The 25,068-nt window shown below is 36.0% G+C and overlaps 2 protein-coding genes and 2 non-coding genes across 4 annotated transcripts; 1 reads left to right on the top strand and 3 right to left on the bottom strand.

Moving 5' to 3' along the window:
- Positions 1–1,593: 1,593 nt before the first annotated feature.
- Positions 1,594–9,254, top strand: LOC132627383 (uncharacterized). The gene is made up of 10 exons (XM_060342705.1): positions 1,594–1,748; positions 1,860–1,921; positions 2,838–2,957; positions 3,077–3,176; positions 3,255–3,335; positions 3,416–3,465; positions 3,558–3,708; positions 3,785–3,841; positions 8,667–8,788; positions 8,890–9,254. The coding sequence occupies exons 1-10, from the start codon at positions 1,686–1,688 to the stop codon at positions 9,092–9,094; spliced, it is 1,011 nt and encodes a 336-aa protein (XP_060198688.1). The 5' UTR covers positions 1,594–1,685; the 3' UTR covers positions 9,095–9,254.
- Positions 9,255–9,336: 82 nt separating this feature from the next.
- Positions 9,337–9,407, bottom strand: TRNAG-GCC (transfer RNA glycine (anticodon GCC)). The gene has a single exon. It is a non-coding gene; the product is annotated as a tRNA-Gly (tRNA).
- A 10,772-nt stretch (positions 9,408–20,179) lies between these two features.
- On the bottom strand, positions 20,180–24,752 carry LOC132627382 (signal peptidase complex subunit 2). The gene is made up of 5 exons (XM_060342704.1): positions 24,547–24,752; positions 24,194–24,345; positions 23,225–23,306; positions 20,589–20,731; positions 20,180–20,486 (listed from the first exon to the last, which is right to left on the bottom strand). The coding sequence occupies exons 1-5, from the start codon at positions 24,646–24,648 to the stop codon at positions 20,390–20,392; spliced, it is 576 nt and encodes a 191-aa protein (XP_060198687.1). The 5' UTR covers positions 24,649–24,752; the 3' UTR covers positions 20,180–20,389.
- On the bottom strand, positions 20,910–21,034 carry LOC132629665 (small nucleolar RNA snoR74). Its single transcript, XR_009578425.1, has one exon. It is a non-coding gene; the product is annotated as a small nucleolar RNA snoR74 (small nucleolar RNA).
- Positions 24,753–25,068: the final 316 nt, after the last annotated feature.

Here is a 25,068-nt window from a genome sequence, read left to right as displayed (position 1 = left end):
AACGTTTGTGCAAATAAAAATAATCTAATGCAATATGTTGAGCCCGCACATTTCAAGAATCAAAACTTGCTTCTATTGAATTACAATATTGCTTTCAACAAATCATATAACATTTTCCCAAATAAAATACACAAGTTAATGCAAAGTTGGGCCCGTGCTTGCACGGGCTAATGCTATCTAGTATCAAATATAGAAGCAAGTAGCAATGATGACCTGGTGCACAATCAAATTTACATCGAAAATTACAACTATCATATTGTTATTGTCCATTTAGAAAATAATGGAAGTCGAAATCTTTGAATCTTATCTCATCAATTTAGAAGAGTAAGTGACTCGCCGTAATATCACAGCAGACTCGTCACTATTGAAAAATAAAAGAGACATGTTTTATGATATCTCGTGCAAAGTTGAGTTATCTTTTTTGTTACAGATATAATAATTTAGTGATTTTGATGTAATAAAATTTAAAATTTGAGTGATCATCCAAGACATTACTCAAAATATTTTTCTTTGAGGCACTGTAAACAGTTTCGTGAAACTTGAGAACTATTTTATGTAACTTTGGATGAGAAGATATATTGGGTGTCTAGATAATACAGGTTGTATAAATATCTTTTTGTCAATTCCAAATTAATATTGTCTGTCTATATTGAAAATAGTTTTATTTTAAAAAATTTATTTTACGCTTAATGAGATAATTTATAATCACATAAATAGCTAAGGCTTTAAATTATAAGTTTCAAAAGCCTTTATTTCTTTCTTTCTTTCTTAAATATAATGTGCCTAGCTAAATAATGTCACATAAATTGAAATGAATGTAGCGACCACCATCCGAACCCTAAAGACTTATTAATCGGCACCCAGTCAGCTTGAATCGAACGTATCCATGATTAAACATACTAAGCATGCTTCATAAGCTAGTAAACAAAGCATAACATAATTAAGCAGCGGAAATCATAAGTCTAATTATAACTTAAAATATAATAAGCATCTGGTAATTCTAAATGGATAGAAAGTTTGAACTACTATATAATCAATTATGGAAACATTTATAGGACCTGCACGGGATTGGGCACATGAAAAAAAATATCTAAAAACTTTTTAAAGAAAAGTAAACAAGCCGCCTTAAAAAGAATATGACGGGCTTACCATTGTCTAAAGCTATCAAATAGCATTGCTCCATCCATCTTAATTTGTTTTTAATCTGTTTTAAAAAAGAATGTTTTTTTTTCTTGTCAATTCTTGAATTTCAACTTTTCACATGACATGTTTAAGACCACAAGATTAAATGTCATTTCGATACTTCTACATGTCTTTAGTTAACTACCACAAGCTTAAAAATTCTTTACTTTTTTAAACTCCCTGTCAAGTCAAATTCAGATAAATAAATTAAAACAAAGGGATTACATTTTACTCGTATTTATTAGGGACAATCATACGTTATTATTATTCAAATAATGAGATAATGTAAAAAAAGTTGTAGGATTATACTAAGTATGTTGTGTTGTTGTTGAGATAATGTAAAAAGAAAGATTAAAGAAAAAAGAAATGTCAATGGCAAGGAATTGAAAAAAAAAAAAAAAACGCCAGTAAGAATAGTGGTCTACGTGGAACAAGACAAGCCTAGTAGCAAACTACACTTTTCAACTCCCAGAGTCTTGTACAAGTGAGAAAAATATTGCTGAATGCTTACTTTTCACATTCAAATTCGTATCTCTACTTCAATTCTCATCATGTTTATTGTCAAGGTAGAGTTATAAACACACTTTTGATCATTTCACTTCTTTATTTTTCAAGATTTTTTTTCTTCTTTCCTTTGGTTTGTTTCTGATTCTTGATGTTGTTGTTCTAAAATGCAGACATTGAGAGCTACTGCATTTGGGCTTTATGGATATATGAATTTCACAAAGTCTGCTTTTTTGTAAGTCCCTTTTTTTTTTTGGAATATGAATTATATGTTTGATTTGAAGGGGGTTAGTCTCCTAATAATTACTTCAAGTTAGTATACTTACAAAGTTATAATGTTGATAGAAGAGTTATTGCAATTTACCTTTTCCTTGAGTTTCAACTTGGGAGATTAATTAGTGAAGTGGTTTTTTTGTGATTGTGTGTTCTACTTATATAAATGGGTTTCTTGTAGGACACTAAAGACAATTTTGAATACTCTGGATCGCTTGAGCTAATCTTTTGCATTTGTTTAGGATATTCAAAAGTTAATATATGTACATTAACACAGAAAATCTACCCTATATGTACATATCGGGTGACCACCCTCACCACCCTTCAAATCCGCCCCTGCTTGTAGGATGATATTCGTTAGTCGTTATTGTCTGTTGGTATTGGCTATAGGTTATGAGAATCAAGCCAATATTCCAGTTTTTTTAGCATTTGGAGAAATGAGAATTGAAGTGGAAAATTTTCATTTATCAAATATGGGTTTGTTTAAGCAACTTGTTGGAGAAGTCAAAAAGGAAATATGTCGCAAAGGCTTTTTATCTTTTGAGCCTTGGAATTTGCTGCTGAATTTGAGTAAAGTTTAAGAAGTGGATGGGTGGATCTCAGGGATTAGCAAATACTCTTGATTTATTTTTGTGATCAAGTCCCATTCTTTTTCCTTATATAATTTATTTATGGGAATTTAATTGTGTCGTGAGGATACTAGAGAAAAGGGGCAGCCGGTTCACAAAGCATATCACATTCACGCAGGGTCAATGGATGATTTTACGTCTCAATCCTGTGACATATAAGTCATGAGGAGTCAACTTTACCGTTGCTCTAAGGCTCCCCTTCAATTTCAAGGATACAATAAGTTAATCTTTGGCCATAATTGAATTTAGGGAACATGCAAAGAATTTCAAGCCAGAAGATATGCAAGTTCAAATGGAAGGAAAGAATTGCATTGTCACAGGTGCAAATTCCGGCATAGGTTTTGCAACTGCTGAGGGTCTCGCTTCACGGTTGTTATCTTCCCTTCAATTCTTCATTTATATGGAGTTGGCATTGAGAGATGAATTCAAGAACTATACTTAATTTGTATCAGGTATCACTAACAGCTATTTCTTTTGAATTTTTCAAGTGGGGCGACCGTTTACATGGTATGCCGTAATAAGGAGAGGGGAGAGGCTGCTCTTACCGAAATTCACTCAATCACAGGAAATAAGAATGTCTACTTAGAGGTAGTTGTTACTTCTATTATCTGAATTGGTGCAAGAGGAAATCTTTTGTTTTAAAGTTCTGTTTCAAAAAATTGGCAGGTCTGCGATATTTCATCAGTCAATGATGTCAAATCCTTCACTTCCCGGTTTTGTTCAAAAGATGTGCCTGTCCACGTCCTGGTAGTATACCTTTTCTCATTTGTGAACTTTTTCGTTAGATTTCTGTTCTTCTGACTGGTTTCATTTTTTTATATAAAAAGATTAACAATGCTGGCCTGCTTGAAGCTAATCGTGTCATCACACCAGAAGGGTACGCAGGCTTATATTTAATGCTTTCAAAAAAACTTCTCGTTAGACCGCTGTTCAAACGGTGATGATATCCTTTCATTATCTCAAAAACAGATATGAGATGAGTTTTGCTACAAATGTTCTTGGAACTTACACCTTGACAGAGTTGATGTTACCGCTCCTCGAGAAGGCTGCACCTGATGCTCGTGTTATCACGGTTTCCTCTGGTGGAATGTACACATCTCCATTGACTACTGATTTACAGGTAACATTTTTTCTTTTCAATTTTCTAATACCTTGATCTTGCTAGGAAGCCTATTATCTGATAAACTAAATTGCAGTTTAGCGATGACAAGTTTGATGGGGTGGTACAGTATGCTCGGAACAAGAGAGTTCAGGTACACTAAATATTTTTTCTTGGAAAGGGGTACTTATAAGAGGTTTGATGATATTCATGTGACTTTTAGGATATCAATGTGATTGATGCGTAGCCTTTATGCTTACTAGGGGCATGCTTTTAAGTTACCATTGTGGCTAAGTTCATAATGTTTGTGTTAATGCATTTAGTAAGTGTGAGTCTAGACTCCCTTATGATGTTGTTGTGTTAGAGTGAAGTTTTCCTAATGATAAACGTGAGCTTAATGTCTATCTCCCCTTTCCCTGCTTTTTGTGCCTTATGATATTAGAAAGGCCCACCTTTATTCAAATAGTTCCTCCATTAAGCTAGGTTTTGCTATGAAGTAAAGTGTAAACATTATTCTCAAATGTTGCTTATTGTTTTCTATTTTCATTGACTTATAGATCCAAGAGAAACAAGTGATTTTCCTCCCCCTTTTGGAACATAAAGGCTTGCTACTAGATGTATTAATATCTTTCTTGGTGTAAACAACCTAGAAGAACTGGTTCATCACAATTTGCATAGTGTTATTGGCGGAATTGCATCTCTTAAGAGAATACATTGCTTCAAAATATTTAAACAACAACAACCCAGTGAAATCCCACAACGTGGGGTCTGGGGAGGGTAGAGTGTACGCAGACCTTACTCCTACCAAGGTAGGACGGCTGTTTTCGAAAAACCCTCGGCTCAATAAAAAACATAAAAAGAGGTCAGATAAGGCTAAGAGATTCACAGCGATATGGAAATGAAGTAACGCAAGCGACACAGATAACATAGAATAATCAAAGCACAGGAAATAACAGATAATAGCATAAATCAGAGCACAAGACATTATACTACGATAATGCGACTACTAATAAGACAGGATAATGAGACTATCTACTAACCTTCTACCCTAATGTGGGTCCTCCAAACCCTCCTATCTAAGGTTATGTCCTCGGTAAGCTGTAACTGCGCCATGTCGTGTCTAATTACCTCTACCCAATACTTCTTTGGCCTACCCCTACCTCGTCTGAAACCATCCATGGCCAACCTCTCACACCTCCGCACTGGAGCATTTGTGTCTCTCCTCTTTACATGCCCAAACCATCTCAATCTCGCTTCTCGCATCTTGTCTTCCACCGAGGCCACTCCCACCTTGTCCCGAATATCCTCATTCCTAATCCTGTCACTCCTGGTGTGGCCACACATCCATCTCAACATTTTCATCTCAGCAACTTTCATCTTTTGAACGTGAGAAATCTTAACTGGCCAACACTCCGCCCCATACAACATAGTCGGTCTAACCACCACTTTGTAGAACTTGCCCTTAAGTTGTGGTGGCACCTTCTTGTCACATAGCACTCCGGAAGCAAGCCTTCATTTCATCCACCCTGCCCCAATACGATGTGTGACATCATCGTCAATCTCCCCGCTGCCTTGCATAATAGACCTAAGATACTTGAAACTACTTTTCTTCTGGATGGCTTGGGTACCAAGCCTCACTTCCAAGCCAGCCTCCTGAGGTGCTTCACTAAACTTACACTCTAAGTACTCTGTCTTGGTCCTACTCAGCTTAAACCCTTTAGACTCCAGAGTTTGTCTCCAATCCTCCAGCTTAGCGTTAACTCCGCTACGAGTCTCGTCAATCAGGACTATGTCATCCGCGAAAAGCATACACCATGAATTTGCCGCGTCAATCCATCCATCACCAAGGCAAATAAAAACGGACTAAGAGTTGATCCTTGATGCAACCCCATCACAACTGGAAAGTGCTCTGAGTCTCCTCCTACTGTCCTTATCCTGGTTTTGGCTCCCTCATACATGTCCTTGATCACACTAATGTACGCCACAGGTACACCTTTAGCCTCCAAGCATCTCCATAGGATCTCTCTTGGAACTTTGTCGTAAGCCTTTTCTAGGTCGATGAATATCATGTGTAAGTCCCTCTTCCTCTCCCTATACTGCTCCACCAGTCTCCTCACAAGATGGATGGCTTCTGTAGTTGAGCGTCCCGGCATGAATCCGAACTGATTCTCTGAAATAGACACGACTTTCCTCACCCTCATCTCCACCACCCTTTCCCACACTTTCATAGTATGGCTTAGCAGCTTGATACCTCTATAGTTGTTGCAACTCTGGATATCTCCTTTGTTCTTGTATAGAGGGACCATTACACTCGACCTCCATTCTTCAGGCATCATTGTCGTCTTAAAGATGACATTAAACAACCTAGTCAGCCATTCCAAACCTGCCGGGCCCGCACTCTTCCAAAATTCCCCAGGAATCTCGTCAGGTCCGGTCGCTCTTCCCCTGCGCATCCTACGAACAACACCCTTAACCTCCTCGACCTTAATACTCCTGCAATACCCAAAATCGTGACGCCTTCCTGTATGTTCTAAATCTCCCAGCACAATGTCTCTGTCCCCTTCTTCATTTAAGAGTTTGGAGAAGTGTGACTGTCATCTCCGTCTAATGAGAGTCTCCTCTACCAATACTTTGCCATGCTCGTCTTTGATGCACTTCACTTGAACCACATCACGTGCCTTTCTCTCCCTCGTCTTGGCTAGCCTGAACAATTTCTGATCCCCTCCTTTCTCTTCTAGTTCAGCATAAAGGCGTTCAAAAGCTGCCGTTTTTGTCGTCGAAACCGCCAACTTCGCCTCCTTCCTCGCCATCTTATAAAGTTCCCTATTCGTCCACTGCTCCACCTCATCCTTGCTTTCTATCAACTTCGCATACGCCACCTTCTTTGCTTCCACCTTCCCTTGAACTTCTCCATTCCACCACCAGTCCCCTCGATGCTGTCCACGACTACCTGTCGAGACCCCCGACACTTCCCTTGCTACCGCCCTAATGCAACTAGCCGTCCTATCCCACATACTTGTCGCATCCCCAGTACTATCCCAGGCCCCCATAACCTTTAATTTCTCTCCCATCTCCACGGCACTAGTCGTGGTCAAACTCCCCCATCTGATCCTAGGTCGGTCATCCACGACCCTCTTCTTCCTCGTCATCTTGATCCCTAAATCCATCACCAAGAGTTTATGTCGGGTTGTAAGATAGTCGCTCGGAATGACCTTACAGTCTTTGCATAGACCTTTATCGTCCTTCCTAAGGAGTAAAAAGTCTATTTGGGTCTTAGCCACTGAACTACGGAAGGTTACCAAGTGCTCTTCCTTTTTTGGGAAACTCGAATTGGCTATCACCAACCCGAAAGCTCTTGCAAAATCCAAAAGTGAGACTCCTCCTCCATTCCTGTCCCCGAAGCCAAAGCCTCCATGCACATCATCATAACCTCTCGAAATAGGCCCGATGTGCCCATTGAAATCACCTTCCACGAATAACTTCTCAGTAGGCGGTATGCCTCCCACTAATTCGTCCAAATCCTCCCAAAAGCGCCTCTTCTCCTCCTCGCCTAAGCCCGCTTGCGGCGCATATGCACTAATAATGTTCAAAGTGAGCCCTTCAACGACCACTTTAATCGACATCATCCTATCAGTGGCTCTCCTAACCTCTACCACCTGGTCCCTTAAATCACTAGTTACTAAAATGCCCACCCCATTTCTATACTTCGACCTACCAGAGAACCACAGCTTATACCCGTCTACCTCTTTAGCTTTAGGACCTACCCATTTAGTCTCTTGGACACAAGCTATATTCATCTTCCTCTTCTTAAGAATCTTAACTAGCTCTATGGACTTCCCCGTTAACGTCCCAATGTTCCAAGACCCTACTCTCAACCTAGAGGCTCCTTTAACCCACTTACCCCTTCAAAATATTTAAAGTTTTATCTAAAAAATTTATGGAAGTTCCATGAACCAATCTCCCTCCAGAATCGTCTATTTGTTAGCTATGAATACTCCATAAAGAAACTTCTATGAGAAGCATGATTGGTATTCATAAAATTATATCCTAACTACATTTACCTAGCTTATGAGTATGCTAAGAAGAAGGGTAGCTCCTACTGATATCTTAATGGTCACATAAGAGATGTATTTTCATCCTTGATAGCTGTAGTTGTTTGTCTCCCCCATTCCTAGACAACTTTTTTCAGTTTTATCTTACAGCAAATTGGAATTTGATTTGTTGATCCTAATTAAGGCCTTTACCATGACGACAACCAACTTCTACAATGCCACTCATATGTTTTCTTCCGAGAAATTAGTTGATGGTGGGATCTCCTTAAGTCACATGGACAAATATAGTGCATTTTTATCCATATTGCTAGGACACGTCGTGAGTTAATATTTCAAGAGTACCGCCGATAAAGTAGGAGTTCTTCAAACTTTTTAAACAGAATAACTTTTTTTTCCTTTGATAATTTTGGTTGTCACACCTCAACTAATTCCACGGGGTACTTGTTACCTCTCACCAGCACAGGTTCATGGTAACTCAGTCCACCAAGGTTTGGACATATGGAAGAAATCACCTAGTATTTTTGCCTCCACCTAAGACCTCATGGTTCTAAACTCACTTCTTTGATCACTAGGCCGCACCCTTGGGTGCTACAGCGGAACAGCTTTAGAGTTCTCCCTTCCATTGTGTCTTAGAACCCAGTAAGAATTTTACTACTTGATCTTGCCAAAGCATGTGTCCGTCCTTTATATTTTGTATGTATTGTCATGGTATCAGTATCTAGCTGTGATGTAGATAAACGGATATACGGGACATGCATATTATGATCCTCCAAATCAACAAATGTATATCAGGCAAATTTCGTTCACGTGTCTTGCTTCTTTTGCTCTCCATCTAAACTCCAACTCTTTCTACTCTCTAGAACGAAATTATATCATGTTCTTCAAAGCTACCATTAACTTAATGGACTTGTATATCTTTCATTTCAGGTTGCATTGACAGAAAAATGGGCTGAAACATACAAAGATAAAGGTGTTGGTTTCTACACCATGCATCCAGGGTGGGCCGAGACACCTGGAGTGGCTAAGAGTTTGCCGGATTTTTCTAAATCGTAAGTGAATCGTCTCTCATGGAGCACACTCCCTAGTGAATTCATTTACCTTCCTAAGAATAATTTTGAGCCTAGAACTATACGAAATTTATGTTTTGTAGGTTTGAAGGAAAACTTAGAAGTAGTGAGGAAGGTGCAGATACAGTTATCTGGTTGGCTTTACAACCAAAAGAGAAGTTGGTTTCTGGACAATTTTATTTTGACAGAGCTGAAGCACCAAAACATCTGCCATTGACAGGCACTAAGAATTCTCATTCTGCTATAGACTCCATAATTGAGAAACTTAGGTCTTTTGCTGGCTTATGAGGATACATATATACTTCCCCTAAAGAATCCTTAATGAGCAAGTTTATAAAATAGGATTATGATCTCTTAAAGCATAACACTAGTTATCTTTGCTTCTTTTGATTTTGTACAATGAGTATTTCTTGTGATTATTATTGTAGCATTTGGAAGTTATGATTAATATGTTGAAAGGTGAAGAAATTTTCAATGATTATAATACTGAAGTTATGCAAAAACAAAAATAGAAAAAGAGACAAAGGATTTGCACCAGCCGGGAATCGAACCCGGGTCTGTACCGTGGCAGGGTACTATTCTACCACTAGACCACTGGTGCTAGTTGACCCATCAAAGTTTAATTCCGTCTCATAACTTACATGAGCACAGTTCATACTGTATTGAGCCTCCAGATTACTGTTATGGGGTTATAGTACCTTACGTAAGATGAAACATATATCAATAGCCTAGGTGATCGTTGATGAGTTACATTTCCTACTCGATAGCTTCTAGATTACCATTATTGGGTTGTAGACCGTTACTTAAAATGAATCACTTTGATACATCCATTCCAGTCTTTTGTGAAAGTAAGATTATTCGGATGATATTGTGAAACGTTCATAGGATCTTATTTTACTCTTGATTGCGGATGGTTTTCAGATTATACAGGTTAGTAGTAGAACCTTTTTGAGTTTTATTTATTTTGGTCTTACGGATTTATGAATAATGTATTGTTCACATGAGGTAAGTCTTACTATTTTAGGAGTATTTTATGAAAGCTTAAAAACTATGAGCTAAAAGAGTTTGTAATTGTATGCATAATGCGAAACCTAAAGAACGCTTTACGAGATTTCACATTGTAAAATAATTTTCAGACACAAATTACTCTTCCACACAGATTCAGTGTGATTTCTATTCTTCTCGGAGCCTGGTCATAGCACGAGCTTAGTGCACACCTTTTTTTAATAGAGTGCTCTTCGATTATTTAGTTGTTTTTGCATATAACGTACACTTTATTTAAGTAGTAGAAGTATTTGTCAGTCAGTACTATAATTGTGAGTGCTGGATTTACATCCAAAAATTGATGCTCTTGAAACTTCAAAGGAAAACTGCACAAAAACTTGGGGGCAGAAGGAATCTAGCAAGCAATATCCAATTAATTTTTTGACAATACTGGCTTCACCTTTGTACTTATCTTCAATTCCTGCATTTGACTTGAGCAAACTATTGAAATTTGTCTCAAATTACTTGACCAATTCTCAATGAACCTGTAAATGATTGAAATATTCTTTTGAAAAAATTTAGATCTGGATTAGAAACTATACTAAAACTCTAAAAGCACAACATTACTGAATAAGTACTTCACAAAGAAAGAAAAGAGGAACTTGGACTTAAAACACTTCTTGAAGAGTCAATGACTAATAAAATATGGTCCAACCGTCCAAGCCACTCAACTAAGCAAAAGTCCCACACCGTTACATAAACTGTTTTTGTTCTCTTTTTAATAGTTTTGTCCGTCACAATGATGCATCTAGGCTGCAAGACGACGTGAATGGGTCAAGGTCCACTCATTGAGTGGTTTAGGACCCAGGAAAGTCCCCGGGCCACAACCCGCAGAGATGCGGTTTCGGTAACGAATAAACTTCCGGAGTTAGGAGTGTCTTTCCGCCCCTCTTAAGAATGGGCTGGGCTGAGACGAGGTGGAGCCTAATGGACTCCTGCAGGAAGCGATATTGGCCAGTTGTGACAGTTATTCACGTGGCCCAGTTTCTCAGCTGGGCTAACTGAACGGGGCTTATGCTCTTGCAGTCGTCCTTTTTCCATTTTTCTTGCGTGGAGGATTGTCCATTCATTTGGGGTGGTCTTTAATTTTTGTCCTCCAGATTAGTAGTCTTTACGTTTTGCCCTTCACTTAATATTCCGAGATTATGGGTTCGAATCCCAGCTCAGTAAACCAGTTGTGACAGTTATTCACGTGGCCCAGTTTCTCAGCTGGGCTAACTGAACGGGGCTTATGCTCTTGCAGTCGTCCTTTTTCCATTTTTCTTGCGTGGAGGATTGTCCATTCATTTGGGGTGGTCTTTAATTTTTGTCCTCCAGATTAGTAGTCTTTACGTTTTGCCCTTCACTTAATATTCCGAGATTATGGGTTCGAATCCCAGCTCAGTAAACCAGTTGTGACAGTTATTCACGTGGCCCAGTTTCTCAGCTGGGCTAACTGAACGGGGCTTATGCTCTTGCAGTCGTCCTTTTTCCATTTTTCTTGCGTGGATTGTCCATTCATTTGGGGTGGTCTTTAATTTTTGTCCTCCAGATTAGTAGTCTTTACGTTTTGCCCTTCACTTAATATTCCGAGATTATGGGTTCGAATCCCAGCTCAGTAAAAAAAAATCGCAAGGCAGATATTTGGATTCTTAAGGCAGAATTTGCAAATTCTACATTGCGGTAGATTTTTGAAGGCAAAATTCTGTCTTGCGAGTCCAAACTTTACCTTGCGAATTTTTTGACTGAGCAGGGATTCGAACCTGAAACCTAGGAATTTTTAGCGAAGGGCAAAAGTTAAAAGACCACCAATTCCAGCTCATTTTAAAAAAAAAAAAAAAAAAACATCGCAAGGCAGATATTTGGATTCTTAAGGCAGAATTTGCAAATTTTACATTGCAGTAGATTTTTGAAGGCAAAACTCTGTCTTGCGAATTTTTTAAAATTTTTTGATTGAGCAGGAATTCGAACCTGAAACCAAGGAATTTTTAGCGAAGGACAAAAGTTAAAAGACCACCAATTTGAGGGACAAAATTTAAAGACCACCCCGGCGAAGGTCAATCCTGCAAATTGCCCGTTTTAGTACCTATCATCTCATATTTAACTTAAAATTAATTTTGATCAGTTTACTTTCTAATGTCTAAAAGAAATAATTATTTTGGAACAGAAAATATGTTTTCAAATACGTAATAGCGAAAATAGTTTTACTTAATCTTTTAGGTTCTGCTCAGAATAGCGTAAGATAACTTTTTCGTTCATAAGTTTTTTTTTTTTTTTTTTCCTTGAAGAAATTTTAATGAAAGTATGTTGTTTTCCTAATAATTTTCATGTTGGCAAAGTGCAGTATATTTTAATCTTCTTTTTCTTCTTCGGTCTCTAACAAAGTAAGTGCATATAAATATTCTGAGGTTTGAATAGTTATTGTTGGGATCGAAATAATCAGGCGTCATGCGGAAGCTTACAATTATAAAATCTTGAACGACAATAAATCAGACGATAAAGAAAAACATACTAAAAGAAGCATAATATTCTAACACGCTTTGATCAATTAATCTACATGTGAAAACTAATCTAAAAGCATAAAATTTATTGAGAGGAAAATCTCCTCCTAATCAAAATTCTCTAAACACTACATTGTGGATGCTATTGTGTTGTGTTATATGAGAAGGATTATTTAATTTATCGAGGTCCAAAACATTTTCCTCTAAGAAAAGGACTAACCAAATATGAAAGAGAATTATATTTTCCTTTTAGGAAAAGTAAAACGATTATGGTTACACTTTGACTTTTCTTTTAGAAAAAAGTAAAACTCAAATATGATAAGGAAATCAGGGCAAAACCCTAACAGTTATCTCTTTGAAAGAAAGTAAAATGTCCAAATAATGTGTAGAGGAGATCGTTGCGTAAGAGCTACAATTGTTTCAGTGGGAGCACTGGTATTAGAAATGTCCTTAGGTCTTTGATTCATTCCTTGACAGCTACAACTACCTTAACCCGAGGATCAAGCTTACTAGAATGCTCCAATTAAAGTAATTGATCCAACACAGTAACGATCTTCAGTAGTGCTTCTTCTCCGCTCTGTACAGTAATAATAGAGGGCAAGCTAGCATTAGCAAGGCAAATTGACTTGAAGAAATAACTCTTAAGTGCGGGAGTGAATGCATCATTGGGGGATGGGGCACGATGGCTAAAATAATAAGTAGGTGCGAAGTGCACTCCTCAAACCATTTTATAGTTGAAGATGGAGGTGACGGAAGACAGAAGGAATAGCATAATTAGTAACCTCTTTTATCATTCTTCTATTATAGCTCACCAATAATAGGAATTATTATCTTCATATTCAAAATCATTAAATTGACCTCACAAGAAATCCTATAACACGAAATTTTTCTATGTAGAAGTCCTCGAGCAACTTGGCTTTGGTCATCAAGCAAAAAGATATATACAGATATCTCCTCATGCCGGAGAATCCATACTAAGTGCTCTCCAACGGTCGAATAACTTTTTGCTAGAAATCACCAAAAATTGTGGTGAGTTGATGAGTACTTCAACATTCTTAATAAAAGGTTTTGAGATTCAAGCACTAAAAATAGATTTGCTTTAGATAAGGAACGCTTTACCTCCCGAAATGCCTTAAATAAGGGCTGGTTTACCTCCCAAAAATCAGTTACTCCCGCCATCTCAATTGATGTGGCACTATTTAACTAGGCACAAAGTTTAACAAAGCAAGGAAGACTTCTGAATTTCTGGTCCAAAATAAGCCTTAGATATTTGTATAGCTGAAAATCATATCATAAAGTTAAATTATTTTTAAATATATAAAAGTGTCATTCTTTTTAGATTGACTAAAAAGGAAAGAGTGTCATATAAATTCGGACTGGCATAGCGGGAGCACTTAAAAACTTAGATCTGCACAAAGTAACTCTTCTTGGGCCAATGCTAGAGGAGAAGTCTGTTGAACTGTTTGATCAAAATTAATTTCCATAAACGTAAAATATGGAGACGATAGGTACTAAAAAGAAAGATGACTGCAGGATCGTAAGCCCTGATCGCTTCCCGGGGGCAGGAGTCCATTAGCAGAGGCGGAGCCAGGAATTTGAAGTTTGGTGGGTTTGTAATTTTAAGAGAATCTTGCTAATAGAAGAAAAACCCAAAAACAATGGTATTGGTTGGTTTTTGAACCCACATCTCGAGAAAGAGAGCTTCACTAGCTCTGTTTTACCACTGAGCCCTGCACTTATTTGTATTTGTGCGTTCGGAGGTAAATAATATCTATCTTTACTGAATTTTTCTAGCACAAATATAGGGTCTACGCAAAAGCTATTTATGTATGTGGGTTCGGAAGTAAATAATATTTATTTTTATTGAATTTTTCTAGTACAAATATAGGGCCCGAACCCCTCTTTAAAACTATAGAGCTCCGCCCTTATCCATTAGGCACCACCTCGTCATAGCCCAGCCCACCTTTCAAAGGTGGGCAGAGACTCAAGATGATTCGGGAAAAAGGCCACTTCTAAGTTTTAATTTGCACTGTGGCCACTCATTTTCTTTTTGATTTAATTTTCATTGGTAGGGTTTAGAAAAAGCAAAATGGGGTTAGTTTTACAGTTTTAAAAAGATTGGGACTTTTAACTTCTACACTTTAGTCCATCTGATTTCTTTTAAAATATACAAAGACCCACTCTCTCTCCTCACTCCCTTTCACTTTTCTAAATTAAAAAACTCTCAAGCTCCCAAGCTACTCTTCCTCTCATCCGACCTTTGATATTATTCCATCGTCTTCCCAGGTATTTTCTTTAAATTTGCTTCTCTATCTGCGCATTTTGAGCTCCATATTGCGTTGAAAAATGGTAATTTTTTTTTCCGTTCTTGAAAAAGACCTTTTGTTCATAAAGTGTTCATAAAGCTTTTCTTTTTTTCAAAACCTATAAAATTTTGCCTGTTTTTTCATTGAAATGTGAGTTATTTATACTTATTTTGCTTGTTTCGATCTTTGATTAAGTGTTTTTGCTCTGTAAATAATGGTCTATATTAATAGACTTTTGGTCTATTATTCTTATTACGTGGTTCAACAATGTTGCAACTCTGTCAGAGCATTTTTCATATTGCCCTGAAAGTTGTTAGCTTTTTCTGATTCATAGTGTTCATAAAATTCCGATTTTTAATCAAAATTTTGGAAATTTAGCTGTTTGTTTCGATCTTTTTTGTTTGTTTGTTTAGCTTATGTGTTATTTATACTTATTTTGCTTGTTTCGATCTTCCGTGTTTTGTTTTTTATTTTTGGAAATGCATTATGGTCTATTAATATACTTTTGGTCGATTATTCTTATTCTTATATCTTAGTTGATCAATGCCACTCTATTATTTGTATATAGATATAGAGGCGTGCAGATATCAACGGTTCAAGCAATTTATTTGTGTTGTCGGCTGAAAAGACGATAAGGGAAAAAATTAATGAGGGAGATTCCTTGTTTGTCAATAATATAAACAAGGATATGATGCCGATGAGTTCACCGTAGTCGGCAGTGGCCTAACTGCTAAAGTCAATCTACTGAACAGAACATGTGTGAAAGTATGACTTGGTGAAATTACTGTGTGCTCACGCGAGGGCAGCATTGAGATTGAAGTACGATGTTGATTATGGTTCAAGCATCTACGAGTATTGTTCGCCTATGGGAAATGCCAACATGTTCATTCTCCACCTCTGTACGAGCCCAGACTTGGAAGAAAGAGAATTAAATGTATTCGTGACATCATGGAAACTTTCAAGCCCAAGGTAAGTAGCAAAGGGAAGAGAAACAAGTGCTCGATTTGCAAGGGGGATGGTCACAAGAAAACAACGTGTCGATATTTCAGAGAGGATCTCACTTGATATCTCTAAATTTTAATGTATTTTTATTGTAATTTGTTCTGAAAAATGAATGCAAGTTCAATATTAATGAACTTTGTATCAGTTTATACTCTAAGTGAATTTATAATATACCATTCAGTTGGTCTATGATATTTCACAGTTAGGATATTAGTCTCCCTTTTGGAGGTTTATACTCCCCAATTAAAAGCCTTATCATGGGGAACTAAGCAACATAATGAGTACCTTTCTTAATTCTGCAGCTTCCACATCTAATCAAACTAATCAAATTTAGCCATTGGGTGACGTTTCACTTAACCGATGCACATGTTTCTTTTTGTTGTAAGTATTTTGCAAAGCTTTCATCGGTGAAAGTTAATGATGGAAGCTTTTGGTGAAATGAAGTATATGGTTGTTGTTCATATTTTTTGTGTTGTGTTTTGTCCTTTTTTATTATTATTTTTGCATTTATTTTCTAACCGTCAAAATAAAGCTAAGTATGGTAGGTCCATTAATAGACTTAACTGATAATAAATGACTTTGATCCATAATAACTCATTGACACGATATATGATGGACCTTTAAGGTTGATTATAAATCACGAGAATAAAGGTAATTGTTGGAACGCGAAGCCTGCTAAATTTGCACAAGTCCAGCATACAAAAAATAAATAAAAATGAACACCTTAACCCCAAACCCCAAACTCCAAACCCTAAATCTTAAAAAAGTAAAAAAAAAAAATTAAAAAAAAAAAATTGATCCTATTTAAACATTATAATAATACTTTAATACATCATATGAGAGTCACCATCCATTAGACACATGAACCAAAGAGTTTTAGGACACCTAATGGTTCTTAAATCACTACTATTAGTCTAAAAAGGTCAAAAATAAATAAAATAAAATAAAATAAATAAAAAGACTCGATACTATTTAAACATTATAATAACACTTTAATACATTATATGAGAGTCCATATCCATTAGAAACACGATCCAAAGAGTTTTAGGAGACCTAATGGTCCTTAAATCACTAATATTAGTCTAAAAAGCCAAAAATAAATAAAAAGACTTGATACTATTTAAACATTATAATAACACTTTAATATATCATATGAGACCCCCATCCATTAGACACATGATCCATAGAGTTTTAGGACAAATAATGGTAATCATAACACTACTATCCAATAAGTCTGACAATAAGCTAATGTTCTCAAAGTACAACCATGTTCCAAGGAGGACCATTACTTGTTCTAAAGCTCTTTGGATCATGTGTATAATGAATAGGGAGTCTAATATGATGTAATCAAGTGTTAATATAGTGTTAAAATAGCAACAAGTTTTTTTATTTATTTAATTTAATTTAATTATAGCCCGTTTAGGCAAATATTTGATGATTAAGGACCATTACTTGTTCTAAAGCTCTCGGGATCATGTGTATAATGGATGGGGGGTATAATATGATGTACGTAATCAAGTGTTAATATAGTGTTAAAATAGCATCAAGTCTTTTTATTTATTTCATTTAATTTAATTATAGCTTGTTTAGGCAAATATTTGATGATTAGGGATCATTACTTGTTCTAAAGCTCCTTGAATCATGTGTATAATGGATGGAGAGTCTAATATGATGTAATCAAGTGTTAAAATAGCATCAAGTCTTTTTATTTATTTTATTTTATTTAATTATAGCATGTTTAGGCAAATAGGGGTCTGGTTTATATATCAACTGCAGTAGAGTATAGACGAACTACTTAATCTATAATGTACTATTCTCGTTGGCGATTATACACTTGTGGTATATTATAGACCTATCCATGCTTTAGATTTACGTAGTTTGTGGTTTGACTTTTTTAATTTTTTTAATTTTTTTAATTATTTTTATGAGCTTTACATTTACCAGGTTTCTCATTCCAAAACAGTCCCCTTTATTTACTTAGTCTATAATATACTATGCTCTTTGAAGATTATACACTGTTGGTATATTATAGACCTATCCACGGTCCCTTAGATTTACGCAGTTTGGGGTTTAGGGTTTGACTTTTTTATTTTATTTTATTTTAATTGGTGACGTTTGGCGGTTCAGCAATCGATGGGCTTTAAAGGCGAATATATATCATATACGTATAGGCTATACCTAGTAAATATATAGATATATCATATACGTTATCTAGTATAGACTAGATATTAAGTTTATTATTTACTATACCTAGTAGATATATAGAACACAGTCTTAGTTTATTATATACAATTATACAGTTGATTAATATTAAACTGACATTCAAGAAAAAACACAATGAAATACATTCACTGAAATATTTAATTGGAGAACCTAAACTGGAAAGTACAAGAAAAGCACAATGAAATACATTGAAAAATACATCAAGTTCATCCCTCTCTATTTCGGCACGTTGTTCTCTTGTGGCTGTTTCCCTTGCAAATTGAGCACTTGTTTCTCCTCCCCTTTACACGTCCTTTGGGCTTAAAAGATTTTGCGATGCCAGGGATACACTTTATTCTCTTCCTTCCAAGTTGGTTTGGCTGCCCATCACACCCTTCGACATTAACATCATGATCATCTGTATCCATTGAATGATCACCCATGCTCTCATTGCATTGAATTTGCATCCACTGGCTGTTGTGGGGGTGGGGGTGGTGCTGCTGATGTTGACGCTGCTTGAAACCTCTCAATAATAGTTATTCTCAAAACAGGCCTACAACCATCAGCAGCAACATCAGACATATACAACACCACATGCCTACCATTTGTTATGAAAGAAGGGTGAGCTTTTCCCCTAGTAGGCAGAACATTAATCATATAACTAATGTGCTAGTCGCTGGGGTCACAATCTAACTCCCCGCTTTCCTTTACGCTCTCAACCAAATCGTTATATGTACCATTGCGACGCACGGTGATCGACACTGTCACCTTACTCGCAGAATTCCAAATCCAACATTTTGGGGTCTCCACCCCTTCACCCATATAATCACCACCTATTATAACATATTCTTCAATAGACGCCATACTAAAGATATAATAGACTATTGCTATGGTCTATAATTGGCCCATGCCTAGATTTAGAAACCAGATTCAGACTAAAAAAACAGCAGGGATACAGCTCTTTTAATGGAGAATTGACTCCAAAAGAGGATCAGAACAAAAGACGAACTCCACTACCAGTAGACGCTGATGGAATTGGCACCTGATAATTGAGCTTTGACAACAATGGTAAAAATAATTTGAGCTTCTTTTCAATAATTTCTAAGAGATTTAAGTTACAATGACTGAAGTGGGGAAGAAATCTGTCGTTTGGGACTGATTTTGAGATGAAAAGCTAGAAATTTGGCCAGAAACGGGATCGGAAAAGTGCAGAAATGGGGAGCAACGAGCTTTTGGAGGGAGGGAACAAAAAAAAATGGAGCTATAAATTGGGGTAATTAAATGTTGGTGGTTAGGGGTTGTTTTGTATTTTTTTAAAACTTTGGGTATAGGGATGACAACATAGGAGACTTCATTTGATGATGTCATAAATAGTGGCCCTTTAGCCAATTCTTTAAGACTTATGGCCTTTTGTCAAAATAAGTATTGAGAATGACCTTTTAGCAAAATACCCCCATAGACTCCATAGCCCGGTTAAGCGTCATTCGCTACCGAACTCGGGTATTTTCCTCTTTCAGTCAAGATACGTATCACTAACAGACAAAGCTCTTAAAAATAAAACATAAGCTGCTATGTGGGACTTTTGCTTAGATAAGTAGCTTGGGACATATTTTATAAGTCGTTGACCTTCAAGAAGGGGTTTTCAGTAAGTTCCTCTATTTTTCGTAAAGTATTCAGTATATTGTGCTTTATGTATTTTTCTCATCTAAATTTAGTTTTTTTTTCACAAGAAAACATTTCAATCATATACAGATTCATTGAGAATTGGTCAAATAATTTGAGATAAATCTCATTGAAGATAAATACAAAGGTGAAGCCAATATTGTCAAAAAGTTAAATGGATTTTTCTGTGTTGAGACTCCCTCTGAGGCTCTGCCCCAAGTTGTTGTGTAGTTTCTACTGAAGTTTCAAGAGTACGAATAACTGGATGTAATCTAGCACTAAAACTGTTGTACTCATTGAGAAATACTATTTAAAGACGGTGTATATTATACGTGAAAACAGATAGGCAATCAAAGAGTAATCTATTTGAAAAAAGGTGTGCACAAACCTCGTGTTGTTTGTGGATCCATAAAATAATATATAAATCATATTGGATCCATTTTATGCAAATCAATGTCCAAAGAGAAATATATATGTTTAAAATTTATTTTGAAATGTCAAATCTCGTAAAGCGTTCTTTAGGTTCCGCATACAATTACAAACTCTTTTAGCTTATAGATTTTAAAGTTTTCATAAAAGGAGACTTACCTGGCATGTGAACAGCACAATATTCATGAACCATATGAATTGGCAAAGAAATAGGCAAGACTTCAGAAACCAAGTGCAGGTACCGCACATCGCAAAAATACTCTACTTTTATAATAATAATAAGGGCCAATAGGGCTAAAATACTTTCAGCTGGATCAAATAATTCAACTATGAAAATGGATCAACTTTGCTTCAATAATGATTTAGATTATATTAATCCAGAAGACATTAACCGACGTTTTAAATCTCATTGGCTATATCCATGCCACCAACTTTCCTATCAAAATGTCTGACAGCATCTATTTGCTCTTTTTGTGTTCCTTAGCATAATCGTTAACTAAGGCTTCAACATCTTTCCAGAATAGCCCCTCCACAAGAACTCCATCTTTGGCAAACCTGCAAAAACATATCTCATCCGAATCAAGTCATACAGTTTATGAAATCTCACTCGTAATATATTTTCTCTCTGGAAAGGAAGAGAGGTAGGGAGAAAGAGACCATTTTGTGACGCTCTTGGTAAATTCAACTTTTGGCCTTGCAGAAATAGACTTGGGATCAGCACTTTCTACAGTAAGTGTGTACATATCGGAGAATCTAGGCAGCTTCGATGAGACGATTAAGCCAGTGCTGTTAAAAGATCCCTGTCACAAACAACAATCCGTAGTTCCTTTATGAGCAGGCATAAGAAATTTATTGCTCAAGTGCGACAAATTCAGTACAAGATTAACCAGGCAATAAATGTTATTTCAGCATATGCATCTCCTCCCGACAGAAGATTCACACCAGTTTTAATAAGATAGATGAGTTTGCCAGATAATTCAATATAGCATAAGCTACTGAACCTCCAGACACTGGAAGACGAGGCTCAACAAAAGTCTATGCAGGTGATATTCCTGATGACTACAGGAGACATCTTCGGGAGAAGAAGAAGCCTCTGGCCTTCAGATTTCACCAGATTCAGCTAGAAGTAAGAGTCACAAAAGTCATAAGACATAAAAACGCTGATCATAGAATACAGCAGTCCACAAACTGCAGTGGATACGAGTTGACTATAGCTAAAGGTATCTTGCAAGTAACAAGATAGCTAAATATATTGGAAAGAATACTGCTGCAGATTGATATTACTCCAAGAGCAAAATTCTCCAATAAAAGCAACATAACAAAATCTAGTAGAGAAAAAATCACAAAGGGGCAGTCCTTCATGCTCTCTTCATAGCATCATATAAGCCTCTAGAGCAACTCATTAGACTGTACCACTTACTTGAAAGGAGCACGTAAGTTCCCATAAAAGATGTTTAAAAAAAGACAGACAAAGAAGAAAGAACTCCGAGACGCTACAAGAGAAGATTACACTAGAGAAATAAAACTAATGACTTTACAATAGAAAAGTAAAAGCCAAAAACAAGAAAAGAAAGGGTATCCAGCAGATCTAAGGTCTGAACACGGTATGCTAGCAGGTGTAAGAGTTACAAAACATGAGAGATAGAGATTAAGACTAAGAAGAGAAACAAAAGATGCTACCAGATTTGATGTCTGAACACAATGTGCTACTATATGAAGATTTCACACTAGAAAAATAGTGCATCTTATATTTACAGAAACTGACAAAGGAATCTTGATAAGAAGATCTAAGGTGCATTAGTGAGACCCCACCACCATAAACCCCGGAAGGAACCAGGTAAAATAAAATAAACAGCATGGACCACCCTTTTGGTGGGTAACTAATAAACCTAGAGAAAACAACATCCGATATAGTACTTCGCCTGAGGTAATTACATATAAGTTCTTTTAATCAAATTTCTTTCCTTATGATAAGTTACACTAGCCATAATACGATTGCCATAATATGATGCCCCCTTCATCACACTTTTAATGAGTGCTTGAAGAAATGAATAAAACAATCAAGTATCCGTCCAACCCGCTAAACAAAAATGAGTTGGACAATTGATTCATTTAAACCAGGTCAAATATGGACTATGTCCGTATAACCTGCTGGGAAAAAAAGTATTTGATGCGTCAAAATGGGTTTACATTCACCCATTTCATGTGTGTTTGATCAACGCTTTCATCACTAGTTGTTGAGTCCGAAGCTCCAACACGAAGAACCCTTTCTTCCAACAAATGAATACTCTCTTTTATGGTGAATATGGTGGAGACTTAAATTTTTTTCTCTCTTTTTTGCAAAATAGACCTCTCGTTTGATGCACACTACTACACTTGTTCATACCATCACAACGTAAAATGACTCCTATTCATAGGTGTAGGAATTCTTCGAGTCCGTTACGTTTTGCACCCGCAACGTATGTCCTCTTTTGCGATTCACACCCTATTCTAATTTTTTTTATGATTCGCACCCTAACCTCTTTATGCTTTTGCAAAACAATGAAAACACACTTTTTTTTTAAATTTCCACAAGGGCAAAATTGGAAATACAAAAAAAAAAAAAATGGCACAAAATTAAGAAAGAATAAGAAAATGATGGTCTCTGATTATGGTTCAAATCCAATTGACAATGTCACCATTTTTTATTTTTTTTGAACAATCGTCCCGCCATCACTTTATCAACTCCCTAATTTATTAGCAATTCGTTTAGACCGCAACAAACTCACTGAACAAATCCCAAAATCATTTGGGAAATTCAGAGGAGAAATCTCAGATCTTTACCTGGTAACCACCAAATTACCAGGACTATATAGAAATTAGAATGCAACATCATAGCAGACTATCATGGACCTTATATTGTTTCATCTGCAATCGAAAGTGTAAGAAATGACTTTGACAGCAAAAAAAAATCTCAGCAACTTAGTTTTGTCATACTTTCCCTAAATGCAATCGAAGATTAAGGGGGCAACTCAATAAAGCATAATATTTACGGGAAAGTTCACCAGCCTAATTTTTGACAATTCAAAATAGACATAAAATGGAACATCCAAACCACCTTTTTTAACAGGTATTTAAGTTCTAATTCCAGCAAGCACATTCATCAAGAAAGATCCTCGCATTAATCAGTGACTACTCCAGAAAGGACATGTTAGAATTCACTAATTCAATTAATGCACAACAAAAAACTTATTAGCATGTTGAATTTCACAAACATATTGTTGCAGAAAAAGGCATGTTGATGGATAACTTACTTCCGGAGGATAGGTGAACAAAATCGCATTTTTTTCCTTTGTGTGGATAATCAACTGCAATATCCCGTTGAACAAGATATACGTGCCATAGTCAAGGATACGACAAAGTTAGAGAAAAAGTTTCACATATTAAAAGTCTTAAATCTCTCAAGCACCATAAAACGTCCATCAATCAAACTCCCATATATGTACAAATGTACAAATATTGCAAAGGCATATGTCTTCAACCATCATACATCAAATATACAACGCCTGTAAACATGTGGCCTTCAAATTTTATCACTTTGCATTGTTCTCAACCATAGACTCATACAGGACCAAATATGAGCATTCACATCCAAAATTCAACTCTCTAATCATGTCTATTAAATTGTGACTATTCATAACAAGGATAAGGCCTAAGGGACTTGTTCGTTTTAATTAAATAAATAAATAAGAAATTACTTAGTAATCAATTTGCAATTGTCATTTTCACTGGAGAAATAAGTGAGTATTAGTATAAAAAATTAATTTTCTCACGGGATAACCAAACAGTATTTACAACAAATGAAACAGATGCCATCAGCAACAGTGATGAAGTAATGTAAAAAAAGGTCCCACGCAAGCACGCCGTGAAAGCAAAACAGTTGTTAAACCAGTGAATTAAATTGTTTTTTTTTTTAGTTTCAATTTTTCAACTATTCCTAAGTGATAAGCAGTGATAATCTTCACTGATCAAAGAAATAAGGCAGGTTATATAATTCCCTATATCCTCCATTAGGTTTCATTTTATTCTAATACTCAATAAATGAAAATAAAAACACATAATCAGCAGGTGAATTAAATTATTATTTTTATTTTCGATGTTTCAACTCTTCCTCAGTGATAATCTTTACTGATCAAAGAAACAAGGCAGGTTATAATATAAATCCCTATATCATTTGGATCTGTTTCATAATTAACAGTTAAAATAAAAATCAAAAAGGATATAAGACAATGCAGCCAATGAGAAAATCGCGATTCGCAGGAAACTCCTTCTTGTAAAACTGAGCAACAAGTGCAATTGCAATTATAATTGTCCCAATCAACAACCTTACGTTACTCAATCTCACATCTTCTGGATATCCTTTGCTTGTCACAATCTACAATAATTTAATTAAAAAAAAAGAAGATCAATTCACAAAAGAAGACTTAAAATTCAATCCAAATCTAGGGTAAAAACTATATTACCACAGTAATTGTTCAATTCAAATATAGGGTAAAAAAACTGAATAACACAGTAACTGTTCAATTCAAATCTAGGGTAAAAACTGAATTAATGTAGGGTAAAAAAATTGAGTTACCTCAGTGACTGATTCATCTAGAAGGTTCTTGATGGAGTGATGATCCAATAGATTGGCCTTTTTGGGGTTTTTCTTAGGGGGTGTTTGGTTGGTTGAAGCCATTTTCTCTGATTTTCGGAGTGCGTTTTTCACTAGGGTTTGTCTGGAAATTGAACCCAAAAAAAAAAAAAATAGGTATTGCTAGTCAGAGGAGATGAGAGAAATGACGATAGATGAAATTACTAAAAGGTACTTAGGAGTGTAAATGCATGTGATATGTATCAAGGGTTATTTTAGTAATAGAGTGAGAATGGGAAGAAGTTTATTATACTACCAATTAAAGCAATCTGGATTTGGAAAGAGAACCACTCTTCTGTCCCAATTTATTTGATACTTTTTATTTTTTGAGAGTCAGTTTTTTAATTTTAGGTATGTGTTTGAACATAAAATTTCTAAATTTTTTCATAAAATCTCTAATTTTTTTGAAATAAAATTTACATATTTAAAAACTACGTAAAAAGTATTATAAGTCACCGTAATTAA

Source organism: Lycium barbarum, chromosome 2, assembly GCF_019175385.1.
Source record: "Lycium barbarum isolate Lr01 chromosome 2, ASM1917538v2, whole genome shotgun sequence".
In the NCBI taxonomy this organism is placed as follows: domain Eukaryota; kingdom Viridiplantae; phylum Streptophyta; class Magnoliopsida; order Solanales; family Solanaceae; genus Lycium; species Lycium barbarum.
This window is presented reverse-complemented; position numbering and strand designations above follow the sequence as displayed.

Coding starts and splice junctions, on each gene's coding strand:
- LOC132627382 (XM_060342704.1), bottom strand. CDS start 24,648: ATGGCTTCAACCAACCAAACACCCCCTAAGAAAAACCCCAAAAAGGCC. Junction 23,307..24,193: donor CTCATTGGCTGCATTGTCTT/ATATCCTTTTTG, acceptor TGACTATGGCAC/GTATATCTTGTTCAACGGGA. Junction 20,732..23,224: donor TGTTCACCTATCCTCCGGAA/GTAAGTTATCCA, acceptor TGTTTGTGACAG/GGATCTTTTAACAGCACTGG.
- LOC132627383 (XM_060342705.1), top strand. CDS start 1,686: ATGCTTACTTTTCACATTCAAATTCGTATCTCTACTTCAATTCTCATC. Junction 3,336..3,415: donor ATGTGCCTGTCCACGTCCTG/GTAGTATACCTT, acceptor TTATATAAAAAG/ATTAACAATGCTGGCCTGCT. Junction 8,789..8,889: donor TTGCCGGATTTTTCTAAATC/GTAAGTGAATCG, acceptor TATGTTTTGTAG/GTTTGAAGGAAAACTTAGAA.